This window comes from Chionomys nivalis, chromosome 7, assembly GCF_950005125.1.
Source record: "Chionomys nivalis chromosome 7, mChiNiv1.1, whole genome shotgun sequence".
Lineage (NCBI taxonomy): Eukaryota > Metazoa > Chordata > Mammalia > Rodentia > Cricetidae > Chionomys > Chionomys nivalis.
The window spans coordinates 15,138,812-15,151,315 of NC_080092.1; the positions used below are offsets into that span (position 1 = coordinate 15,138,812).

The 12,504-nt window shown below is 52.9% G+C and overlaps 1 protein-coding gene across 1 annotated transcript; it reads left to right on the forward strand.

Moving 5' to 3' along the window:
• Window positions 1-3,715: 3,715 nt before the first annotated feature.
• Nkx2-5 (NK2 homeobox 5) lies at window positions 3,716-6,055 on the forward strand. The gene is made up of 2 exons (XM_057776747.1): window positions 3,716-4,046; window positions 5,433-6,055. The coding sequence occupies exons 1-2, from the start codon at window positions 3,716-3,718 to the stop codon at window positions 6,053-6,055; spliced, it is 954 nt and encodes a 317-aa protein (XP_057632730.1).
• Window positions 6,056-12,504: the final 6,449 nt, after the last annotated feature.

Here is a 12,504-nt window from a genome sequence, read left to right on the forward strand (position 1 = left end):
TCTCTCTCTCTCTCTCTCTCTCTCTCTCTCTCTCTCTCTCTCTCTCTCTCTCTCTCTCTCTCTCTCTCTCTCTCCCTCTCTCCCTCTCCTCTGTATTCGCCTTCTGTATAACAGTGTGAGGAGACTCCCAGGTCCTCTTCTCTGGGAGCAGGGTAGGGGTGTGTGTGGGACGACTTGCTTCCTTCCCATTGACAAACAGGAAACAAGCCCAGCTCTAGAGTCTGTAAACCCAATGGTCATTGTCGCTTTCAGCCTGGGTAGCCTTAAGCAAGTCACTCCCTCCTGTGGCCTCATCCATTTAGCCAAGTGGTGGGGTCTGAGAAGTCTAGCAAAGCACCTCTAGCGAAGGTGGCGAGGAGGGCTGGGTACCTGCAGCTGGGGACGTCCCTCGATGCAGAGCCGGGCGGCCCAGCGCGACCCGCGGGACGGCAGGCCGGGCCAGGCCGGGAGGCGGCCGCACTGCTCATCCATCAGCCGGACGAAGAGCAGAGTCGCGCTCTCGGCCCTCTGTTTGCTTTCTCGCCAATTATTGCCGCGCCGCGGCCCCTTTGTTGATACAGTAGTCCGAAAAAGTGCTAATGTTCATTTATCAGGGGGCCCGCCGGGGACTCCCTAGAGTTGCGATTCTTCCCAAAATATAAACACGGGGCGAGCGTCCCAGACAGAAACCCCCATCTGTTTCCCCAGCGCGGGCCAAGAGAGCGAGGCGTTGTTGAAGATAAAGCTACGGATAACGCCGCCTGTCTCCAATGGACGTCTCCCTGGCGCATTAATGACATTCCGGGTGATAGTTGCAGCTTATCTTTCAATTAATCATATATACCTTTCGCGGCCGGCGCTGCTGATTGCAGGAAGGGGGGGGGAGAGGCGTGCGGCTTGGGCCTGCGATGATCGCTTTTCAATCAATAATTTATTTACGCAGAATGCGCTGGAGCTACCCCGGAATTTGACTAATCCTAAAGCACCAAGTCTTTAAAAGGCAAAGAAATAGCCCCGCAGATTTTTCGCTGTCTTCTTCAGGCTTTTTTGTCTCTGTTCCTTTCGGCTGTGTTTTTGGCCAAGTGCTTGCTTGCCACCAGGTTGAGCCAGCCGCCCTTAGTGAGAAAGACACGCCCTTCCCAACCATTGTAACTTCTGTTTAAGTAATAATAATAATAATAATAAATTATACACATACATACATATATACATTCCTTCAATACTGGCTTGAAGACAGCCAGGACTGAAGCCAAGTTGGAAAGTGCTCTCTGGACAGTTCTCTGCGGAAACCCCCACCGGGCACCCCAATTCTATTTTATCTATTTATCTCACTTTGTCCTGCTTCCTCTCCGGAGAGAAAGGCCAGGGTCCTTTCACCAAGGTTGTAGGGGGTGGGAAAGTCACTGATTTTGTTCAAATTAGAAGGGTTTTCTTCCTTTTTCTTGACACCTGACCCACAGATCTGTCAGCTCTGGGAGCCCTTATATCCGAAAATAAGCGACAGTTCCTCACCATGTTGATTTGTAAAGGAAATGCCCCCTCTTCTTCAGAACTATCTTTTTTTTTTAAAAAAAAAAAAACTTAAAATAGGGATCCCGGATGCAGCCCTGATGTGTACCCTCCCCATTAAATGGTAATATTTCAGGCGACGGCTCACACTAATCTTTCAAACTGTCATCGCGATTCGCGGGGCCAGCCGATTCACTTAACAGGGCTCCCAGGACCCTCGCCCCAAGCTGTTTTCAGCGAGACATTTAATTGAATCGGATGTGGCTCGTTTGCCAGACGTCACCGCCTTGGTGATAGGCATTCCATCCGACCCACAGAATCATTCTTCAAAAGCAAGGAGGGTCCCCAGCTAGGTTGGCTCAGAGCAGTAGCTGTGAAGTGGCCAAAAGCCTCAGCAAGAGGGGGGGGAAACCTGGAAAAGCACAGACTGACCATAGAGGGGAAATACACTGGAAGGTGAGGGAGTGGAGAAACAGAGGTCGGTGGGCTTTGAGCCCCCACATCTTTGGGAAGGCTTCCTCTGCAGTTGGAGCTAGCAGCTTCAGAAAGCTCTATGGTCCTTGGGTTGAGATCTCATGATGGCTGCCCAGTCTGGCGCTGAAGGCTGAAGCCTGGAATTGGGTTTTCTGGGCCAGTGGCTCTAGAGTCTGTTTGGAGCTAGGCTTTCCTTCTTCCTCAGTTGAAGGCCCAAGGCCTTGAGAGTTTGGGTTTGATGAAAGAGGCCCAAGTCAGGCCTATGCTGGCTTCAGTATGGCCCAGATGGTGCCAGCGCTCTCCAAGAGTCCACGATTCTGCCAGGGGGCATGGCTTACATTCTGCACTGATACAATTTTACCCCTCTGGGCTTTGGGCCCAAGACTTAAAAGAGGCTTGTTTAGCTAACCCTTGACCCTACACACACCCCCTTTTTCTATTCTAAGAGCCTCTTCTGGGGTGGTCAACTAGCCCTCCAAATCCTTTGCCCTCCCTGCCTACGCTCTTACAGCAGCAAGCTTTACCACACGTTTGTTGAAGGGGAAGCATTTGCTCCGGAGGCCCTGTGCCTTCTCTTTCTGAGATTATAGCTGGATAAAGCTCTGGTATGGCCCGTGGGAGGTGGGTGGGGTTCTGGGAAGGCCCAAGTGTTCCTTAGATCCAGTGGGCTCTACTAGGACAAAACTTGGGCTCCTTTAAGCCCTGACAGGAGCACCATGGGACTGAAAATGCCCCTCCACCTGCCTTGCTCTGCACCCTGCCCTGTGGAATGAAGCCCTTAGTAGGCCCCCAGGGGCTTGGAGCTAAAGAGTCTGGGAATTTTGTTGGTGGCCCAGGAGGAAGGGGAAAGAAATGAAGCAACTTGGGCTGCAGGAGAAGCGGGGCACACACCAGAAGACAGCTTCTCTTTAGGGAGCCCAGCGGAACCTAGGTTGGCTTCCTCACTAAAGAGTTGAGCCCTTAGTGAATGGTTCTCCTGGGACAGGCGCTTACACAACTTAGTCTACTTCAGGTGGCCACTCCCACCCCACAATTAGCCACTTCACCTTTCCATTCAGCTTGACATGCTCAGAACCCCTTAGGGCCTGTGCGAAATCCTGGGTGGAGATTGGTCCTGTAGGTCAAATTAAGTACCCCCACCCCCAAATTCCCAAGTTTGTCTGTTATCAGCCCAGAACAATGGTCTTCTTTAAGCTTCTCTTCCTATGCAGGCTATTCACAGCCAGACTTCAGTAATCAGTATTTTAGTGACAGTCTTGATTCCTGTAAATAACTCCCAGTCCATCTTCACTAGCCCACTCAGTGATGGGTGCAGAGGAATATTTATTCAAACCCCAGACCCAACTCAAAAGAGTTGGGTATTTTCTTTGAGTGAGCCTTGCTGGGGTTTTCAGGCTAATGGGGAGCAATCTCCTGCAGGGGTCGGAGTCTCTTACAAATGTGTCACGGCCCCTTTAAAAAATCTGGGCAGGATTTTTTCCCCCAACCCTATGTCTATATTAGGTGACGCAGAACTGCCCGTCGCTCCTGTCATCGAGGCCCCTGGCCCAATGGCAGACTGAGTCCCCCTGCTCCGTCCTACTCCCGCCTCTTCTGCCCCTGGTGCTCCGCGCTACCTGCTGCCCCGCCACATCCAGGGCAGAGAGGCGGGTGCGCGGGCGGGTGGCGGGCACCATGCGGGGAGGCTGTCCCCGGGGGTGGGCAGCGCCACTCTCTGCCGCCCACCTGGCGCTGTGAGACCAGCGCCGCCACCATGTTCCCCAGCCCAGCGCTCACACCCACGCCCTTCTCAGTCAAAGACATCCTGAACCTGGAGCAGCAGCAGCGCAGCCTGGCCGCTGGGGACCTGTCTGCGCGCCTCGAGGCCACCCTGGCGCCCGCCTCCTGTATGCTGGCCGCCTTCAAGCCGGAGGCCTACTCCGGGCCCGAGACCGCAGCGCCCAGTCTGGCAGAGCTGCGCGCGGAGCTGGGCCCCGCGCCTTCGCCCCCCAAGTGCGCTCCTGCCTTCCCAGCCGCCCCCGCCTTTTATCCTCGTGCCTATGGCGACCCAGATCCGACCAAGGACCCACGAGCTGATAAGAAAGGTAAGGAGAAGCCCAAGCCCTTCCCTTCAGGAATCGTACTCAATGCTCAACCTCCTGGGTCAAGAAACCCAGGCCAGGCAGAAGAGCGTCTGGGCTGAAGCTGGGCGCACAGAGTTTGGAGTTTAAGATTCCAGGTTGTCCAGTATCTTCTCTCAGACACTCGGAAGTTTAGAGGAAACGCCGCCGAATTTAGAGGGTCGGGAAAAGAGAGAGGGTCTTAAAAATATTGTTTTCGGTCTACAGAGCCCCAGTTGATTGGGGCCTTGCTTTGGGGTCTGTTACCAAGTTAAGCTATTTAACAATTCGCGGTGAAACAATTCCTGTTGGAGGGTTAAAAACCTCCTTTTTATTTACGGGTATTTTGCGACATTGAGAACTGCTAAACAGAAAGTTCAGCCCGCGGGTCCTGGGCCTTTCGTAGCCCATTCTGCCTTTCTGGGCCTTTCCTTCTTTGTGCCAGAAAAAAAAAAAAAAAAAAAAAGGAGTCTGGGAACAGGGCCCTGGGATGCTGTGGACCTCATGAGCTGGGTTTGGCTTTGTTTCTCCAGCACTATTTCCAGGCAGGGCCAGGCAGAAGTTCTCTTCTGGGAAAATATTAGAAAATATGGAACGAACGAAGACGCTAGGGAGCAGTGAGAAGGCTTCCGAAAGGGGCTGTATACAAGAAGTCTTAGAGTAGAGGAGAATGTCTGGCCTGCTTACAGGAGGCAGACACACTGGTGGAGACCCAGGCGCTGCTGCTCCGGTTGTCTGGGCAAAAGCCAGGAGGACCCAATGGCTTCCTTGAGCTAGGAAAGCATTCGTAGGTTTCTCTAGGATAGGAGAGAATTCTGGTCCAGGAACATTCGAGGAGGACTAGAATTGATTGCTACCGACTCACTCGGATCCTGAAGAGCCGGTGTAGAGTAGAGGCCTCTGTCTCAGTTCCCGCCATGGTTACTGGGAGGTCGAGAAGTCGCACAAACACCAGCTGGCAGCCCCACGGGAGCCCTCCAAACCTTGGGCCTTCTAGATTTTTAATTGTTTGATTAAAGGTAAACTGACCACCGAGAGTCAAACCGAAGTATCGCTGATGTAATTCATCCCCCGAGCGTCGTTATGATTGCATTTTCTTTGCATCCAGAAAAACTAAGCCACATACTTGCGCTTAGAACGCGAACTACCGGGAGCGGGGAGGCGGCAAGATTTCTCGTTTCGTTTTGTCATGCAGCACGTAGGGTGTCCACGCCACTTAGGCTTTTCCCAGACGCGCAATTGCTCCAACATCGAACCCCGAAAACCGAGCTGGGCGCCCCAAGTAGGACAGGGCGGCAACCCCACGAGGGTCCTGAGCTCCTGGGCTGGCCGCTCTAATCGACTATCTCTCCGCCTCTCCTCCCCCTTCAGAGCTGTGCGCGCTGCAGAAGGCGGTGGAGCTGGACAAGGCCGAGACGGAAGGCGCCGAGCGACCACGCGCGAGGCGGCGGCGAAAACCACGCGTGCTCTTCTCGCAGGCGCAGGTCTACGAGCTGGAGCGGCGCTTCAAGCAACAGCGGTACCTGTCCGCTCCCGAGCGCGACCAGCTCGCCAGCGTGCTGAAGCTCACGTCCACGCAGGTCAAGATCTGGTTCCAGAACCGGCGCTATAAGTGCAAGCGGCAGCGGCAGGACCAGACTTTGGAGTTGCTGGGACCGCCGCCGCCGCCCGCGCGCAGGATCGCGGTGCCGGTGCTGGTGCGCGACGGGAAGCCCTGCCTCGGGGACTCAGCGGCCTACGCGCCCGCCTACGGCGTGGGTCTCAACGCCTACGGCTACAACGCCTACCCCTACCCCAGCTACGGAGGCGCGGCCTGCAGCCCCGGGTACAGCTGCGCCGCCTACCCCGCCGCGCCCCCCGCCGCGCAGCCCGCCCCCACCGCCAACGGCAACTTCGTGAACTTCGGCGTCGGGGACTTGAACGCCGTGCAGAGTTCCGGGATGTCGCAGGGCAATTCGGGCGTGTCCACGCTGCACGGCATTCGAGCCTGGTAGGGAAGGGACCTGCCTGGGGCGCCCCGGACCGACTTCCACTTTTAGAAGGGCGGTGACTCCGGGGAAGGAAGGGCTCCCACTAAGACCGGTCCCTGGGATTTCACAAGCATTCTTATGCTGGCCTGGGAACTTTCTCCCGCTCCATCCCTTTGTTCCCCGGTGCGTTGACGCAGCCTGGAGTCTCGGCCCCGGGAGAGTCCTTTCGGGGCCACAGGCAACCCTGGACGGACTCCACACTGGGCCCCGGAGTCCCGGCACGTGGGCCTAGAATCCCGGAGCCTGGGCCGGGCGCCCGGGCCCTGGCTGCCTTGCCGCCGCCCACCCACCCGTATTTATGTTTTTACCTGTTGCTGTAAGAAATGCGAACCCTCTTCCCATTAAAGTGAGTGCGCTGACGCCACATGCGTGCTTCTTTTAGGATTTCTGAGCACAGAGGTCGTCTCCAGGTCTCAGGCGCAGGCTACCGCTGGACAAATCCATAGAACCTCTACGGATGAAAGCTAACACACCCAGCGCCCCTCGTTAGGCATTTTCTGAGGTCGCCTCGTATTTTCGAAGGGGGCGACCTGCTTTCAAGGTTAGCCGCAAAGCAAGAGGTTTTATGACTCGCCTGTGACCAAATAGGTGTAGCCCAAGGGGTCAGTTTCTTCTCCCTTCAGAGTGGGAGAGCGCCTGAGGGAGTCCAACCTCAACTCCTTAAACCCTAAATGCGGTCAACGCTGTTTCTGGCCTTTGAGGGGAGGAGAGCAGCACCAGTAAGTGACTTAACGCCGCAGCCGCAAGGGCCCACGTCCAGGTTCCCCTTGACTCTGCTCTCCATAGAAGACTCTGGGGTCCCCAGCCAGTCTCAATAGCTGCCCAGCAAAGCTCCCAGACCGAGTGGGAGATGACTGTAAGAGTTCATGATTTCAGGGGGAGAACCTACACAACCTGATCGGTACCTTCCCTCAGCAGGCCACCAATTTCACTGTAGTTAACACAATGACCAATCTAACAGCTCGGCTGTTTTGGTTTTTGTTTGTTTTTTTTTTTCCAGATGAAAAAAAAAACAGGTTTGGTGAAATGGGGTGGAAGCTGACAGTTGTGGGGCTTGCCCACTGCCCCTCAACTTTCTGTACCAGGGCTCAGACTTCGGCTTCTCTATCCCCTGCACCAAGGGCCAAATAAACGAACCTCACCTTCAAAATCAGGGTGGGGTCCTGGCTTTGTCCTCACACTGCTCTGGATCAGTAGCTTTTTGGCCAAGGTCAGTCTCAGTGCCCCTAGAGCGCCTTGACATTGCTTTTGGAGTTTAGGACCGGAGCTCTGAAGTGAGCCGGTGATGCCCAGCCTAGTGCTGTTAGGAGTCAACCAAACAGCTTGCTTGCCAGTCTCATCTCCTAAATCCATAGTGGACCAGATGACTGCCCGCGCTGCCTCTCAGGGTCCTAGAGGATGCCGGGAAGATGAAAGTGCAGTTGCACACAGTTGTCCATGGCAGGGTTCTGGGCTGGGCGGTGTGAAGAAAGAGAAGGGGGCACAATATGTGCCCTCTCCCACACCGGCAGACCAGCACTGCCTTTAGATAGGTGCATGTACTCAGCTCAGCCGCTAGCATTCCATTTCCAGGGTCTGAGCTAATCCAACCTGCAGCAGCCGCTGCTTGCACCAACACAAAACCGCAAGTCCACTTAACCCAGGATTGTTTTTCTATTCTTTTTGTAATTCATTAGTGTGGTTTATGAGGTGCGAGTTTTGTAGATGGCAGCCTTTTGTCACAATGTCAAAAGGCTGGACACATCTGCCAGTACCCGTGTTCCCTTTCAGGGTCTCCTCTGCTGGATGCAAGGCAGTGTGGGCCCATTTCTCAGAGGGATGCACTGAGACTCGTGTCAGCTCAGGGAGGGCAGCACTCTACCACTGATCAGCCCTGATGCCTAACGCACAGTCAGATTCACAGACTGGAAAATCCTTCTGGAATCATCTCACTTTTGTAAAGATTAAGTTTTGCCTCTCTGGGTTCTGCAGAGCCTTGGGGCTCCTCTGTTTTTTTTGTTTGTTTTTTTTCATCTTATATTTGTATGCAATAACATCAGAATAAGATTTTTTTTTCATTTGACATTATACATCACCCCTGCTCTCCGCACTCCCCCCCCCAGTGCCAGGGATGGCACCCAGAGCCTTGCACACACTAGGCAAGCCCCTTGCTGTTGAGTCTCATCCCCAGCATTGAAGAGTTTTTCATGGCATCTCCTCCTTTCCAACTCCTCTTTCAGGGACAGTAGAATGCCACCTTTATGTTTGTTTGTTTTTGAGACAGAGTTTCTCTGTGTAACCCTGGCTGTCCTGGAACTCCTCCATAAACCAGCCAGCCTCAAAAACTCTGAGTTCCACCTGCTTGCAGGGATTAGAAAGGCACACAGGGCCACCACCAGCTCAAGAAAGCTGTGACTAGCTGACACCAATGACAGGGTAGTCCCCAGTGTAGGGAGAGAATGCTTTTTAGTTCTGCAAGCTAATCTATTTTCATTTGCAGATTTGCTTTCAATGCTCACGGTGGCAGCTTTTCTAAAAGAGAAACTGCAAATGGTCCCAGAGGCCTTGATTCCGAAGTTGAGGGGATATTATGTAGCAAAGATACAGCTGGCCGGTTCCGGAGGCTCACAAACCTAGGCAAGGGAATTCCAGGCCTCTCCAGCAGGCTTCTTGCTCTCCTTGGCCAGCAAAGTACTGTTTTCTGAGCCCCGTGGAAAAGCACTGCAAAGGTTTTCAGTCCCAGAATCAAGGCACTCCTGGGACAGGACTATGCTAAAGGAACCCAGCACAGCAACCCCAGTCTTCCCTCCCAGGCGGTAGGTGTTGGCTGCTTGTTTGTCAGTTGTTATATAAATGATGTGTGCAGGATAAGAAAATTTAGCCAGCGGGGAAAACATGGGAAGCCGGGGAGGCAGAGCTCAGACACAAGGAGGCACAGGCATGCCATCGGACTTGTGCCAGTGATGGCAGTGAAGAACACAGTAAACTCGTTTCGTTTATTTAAAAAAAAAAAAAACCCACTCAAATGAACCATGTGTATTTTAAAGATATTCTGAGAAGAAAAGTACTGGCAATGGAGGAGGTGAGTTCGTACTGATCCCCTTCCCCACCGGTCCCAAGGTTTTGCCAGATTGGAATACTCCCTGACTTAATTTGAGTTGCCCCATCTTCTTTATTAATATTGTCATTAGTGCTGTTTTGTGTGTGTGTTTATATGTGATGATGTTTGAGGGCAGCCATGTAGATGTCACCACACATGTGTGGAACCCTGCGTTCCCGGGATGCAGCGCAGGTTCTGGGCCTTGTCCTCCTGACCCTGCCTTCTCATTTTGCTTAAATTGCTTCAGAAGCTGACAGCAGATTGTATATCTAAATACCAGTATTTAGAAAGCCCCAGACCTGAGAAGCACCCACATGTGGCCCCTCAGGTCTCCAAGAACACATTTTTCCTTGCTTTCCCTGTTTTCTCCCCAAACTCTCCTCACCCCAGCAGGTCTTGACTGGAGACAGCAGCCCCATGATCCACACTGGGCTCTTGGAGAAAAGAGCCTATGACCTAATGTCATTTAGTCATAGAGGTGACTATTAGCCCTCTTAGTAGTGCTGGGAAAACAGGTGGAGGCATCTTGTCCCCTCCCTGGAAGGAGCAGGAACTTGCCCAAGAGAGCACAGCTAGAGTTTGGTTTTAAGTCCCAGCAGCCACCGGGCAGTGGTGGCGCATGCCTTTAATCCCAGCACTTGGGAGGCAGAGGCAGGCGGATCTCTGTGAGTTCAAGACCAGCCTGGTCTACAAGAGCTAGTTCCAGGACAGGCTCCAAAACCACAGGGAAACCCTGCCTCGAAAAACCAAAATAAATAAATAAATAAATAAATAAATAAATAAATCCCAGCAGCCCAGCTCCAGGGCCCGAGAGTCAGGCACCAGATCAAGCGCTGCTCGCTGCGCAAAGAGCAAACACCAAAAAGGCCTTTCAGTCAGTTATACAACACAGGAATGAGATTAGCTCCTGCCTGGGAAATTTCCTCATGGGAATTCACAAACCTGTGAAGCATCTCAACGGGAGGGCATGACACTGGATTGCTGGATGGGCAGACTAACCATCTTGTTTCCTTCTGCTGCTCTTCATGGGAGAGTATTGCGAGTGGTGAAGAGACTTCACAAGGTGGTAACCCAGAGCCAGCACAACGCCCCCCTCCCAGCCCCATCTCCTGCTCCCTCACCTCACATCCTCTGGTACAGGCTGAGGATGTGGCAGGGTGGTGGTACTAACTGCTGATCCTGCACATCTCTGTTGTCATCTTCCAAGGAGGAAATTGTCACCCAGACAGGCTAAGGATGTCACCTGCCTAAGGTCACTCAGGTTTGGATCCAGAAGGTTCCAGGAGAACCAACTCCCAAGGCACCCAAAGTCGTCCTCAAACTTCTCTGAAGACACACACTGCCCTGGAGTCCCTGCCTGCTCAGCTGCATAGTGGACCCCTAGGCTAGGCCGAGGCTCTGTTGGTGACCAGGTGTCCTGGCTGTGGGCTCCAGCTCTTGAGCTGGGAAAATTTGGAGTCAGATTTCTAGGCAGTGCTTCTTGGTGACTCTATTCATTGTGACCCAGGGCAGAGACACAGCCTGGCAGCCCTCAGGACTCTAGGGAGTGGAGAGAGAGAGAGAGAGGGAGGGAGGGAGGGAGGGAGGGAGGGAGGGAGGGAGGGAGGGCGCACCTTGGCACCCTGCAGGAAGAGGAGGGAGATACCATTCAAGGCAGCTCACTGTGTCAGTGCTCCTTGTGGCTTTATTGCACAACAGAAAGAAAGCAAGACTTTAAAAGGTCTTGTCTCTGGCCCTGGCCCTACATCCAGGAAGTAGCTAAGTGGAAGGCTGATACAACAAGCCAGCTGCTTCCTGGCACACTATCCAGCCTCCAGCAAGGTCCAACTGAACTCCAACTTGGTGAGAACCATACCTGGCACAGGTTGGCTCTGCTGATCCTACTGTCAGGGGTTTCTACACTGATGGTGGGGTGAATGGGGGGGGGCTCTCATTGCCAGGGATGCCCTTGGAAATCTTGCACAACCTCTCATGGGAAACATGGCTCCCTGGTGACCTTACTGTAGACACCTCCTGGCAATGAAAGGCAGAGTTGGGGCCGGAGAGATGACTCAGTGGTTAAGAACACTGCTCTTGCACAGGACTCAGGCTCAGTCCCCAGCACCCACATGGTGGTCCACAGTCACCTGTGACTTCAGTTCCAGTGGACAAAGTCCTCGTCTGGCCTGCTCAGGTACAACATGTACTGCATGCAGGAGGTGTACGCTCCCAGTTACATGAAATAAAAAAAAATTACCTTTTTTAAAAGAACAGTTCCCCACTTTCTCCTGAACCCATCAGGCATGACGAGCGTCACCTCATCTATCCTCACTAGTGACTGTGTGACTCCTTCCCACTGTCTAGTTTCTGAAGTGACAGTACAAGCATCTACAGAACTTTGGGGAGACTTGAGGCTTGTAATCAACGAATGCTTGGTGTTTTAGGATACCGCTGAACGGCTCACGGAGCTCCCATAATCCTGAAGTGTTCATGATACCAGCATACTCTCTGTAACTTCAGAAGTTTAGAAATGAGAGAGGAGGCTGGACCGATGGCGCAGTGGTTAGGGCACTGTTGGCAGAGGCCACCTCCGCCAACTGGGCACTGGCTGCTCTTGCAGAGGACCTGGGTTTGGTTCCCAGTACCCACAAGGAGGTTCATAACCATCTGTAGCTCCAGTCCCAGTGAATCGGATGCCCTTTTCCTGCCTCTGGAGGGAGGCACTGCACTCATGTGTTACACAGACAGACACGCAAAACACTCAGGCACATAAAATAGGAGCAAAGGAGATATTTGAAAATCTTAGGAAAATCCAGAGGAAGCATACAGGTCTAAGACAAGCCAAGATCATACCAGGCTTCTTCTTCAGGGTCACCAACCAGCTCCCAAACACTACACGAGACTTCTTATTAGTTATGAACGCTCAGTCTAGCTTAGGCTCCTTTCTGGCTAGCTCTTTTCTCTGTTTCTCCTTAACTACATTTTGCCTCAAGGCTTGTTACCTTTTCTTACTTTCTTGCTGTCTTTATGACTGGCTGGCTGGCAACTGCCTGGCTTCCAGCTCCTGGGCCTCTCCCTCGTTTTCTCTTCTCTCGTTCTTCCTTTTCTTCAGCCTAGATTTCTCCTCCTATTGTCTCTGCCTTCCAGCCCACCTACCCTCTCTCTGCCCAGCTATTGGCCATTCAGCTTTTCATTAGACCAATCACATACCTCAGGCAGGCAAGGTGAAACAGCAACTCATCTTTATGTAATTAAACGCACCTTTACACAGCTCAAGTAATATTCCACAGCATAAACAAATGTGACATATCTTTTCCTGATTAAATACTTCACAATACAAGATATTCTTAATAAG

Coding starts and splice junctions, on each gene's coding strand:
- Nkx2-5 (XM_057776747.1), top strand. CDS start 3,716: ATGTTCCCCAGCCCAGCGCTCACACCCACGCCCTTCTCAGTCAAAGAC. Junction 4,047..5,432: donor CCCACGAGCTGATAAGAAAG/GTAAGGAGAAGC, acceptor CTCCCCCTTCAG/AGCTGTGCGCGCTGCAGAAG.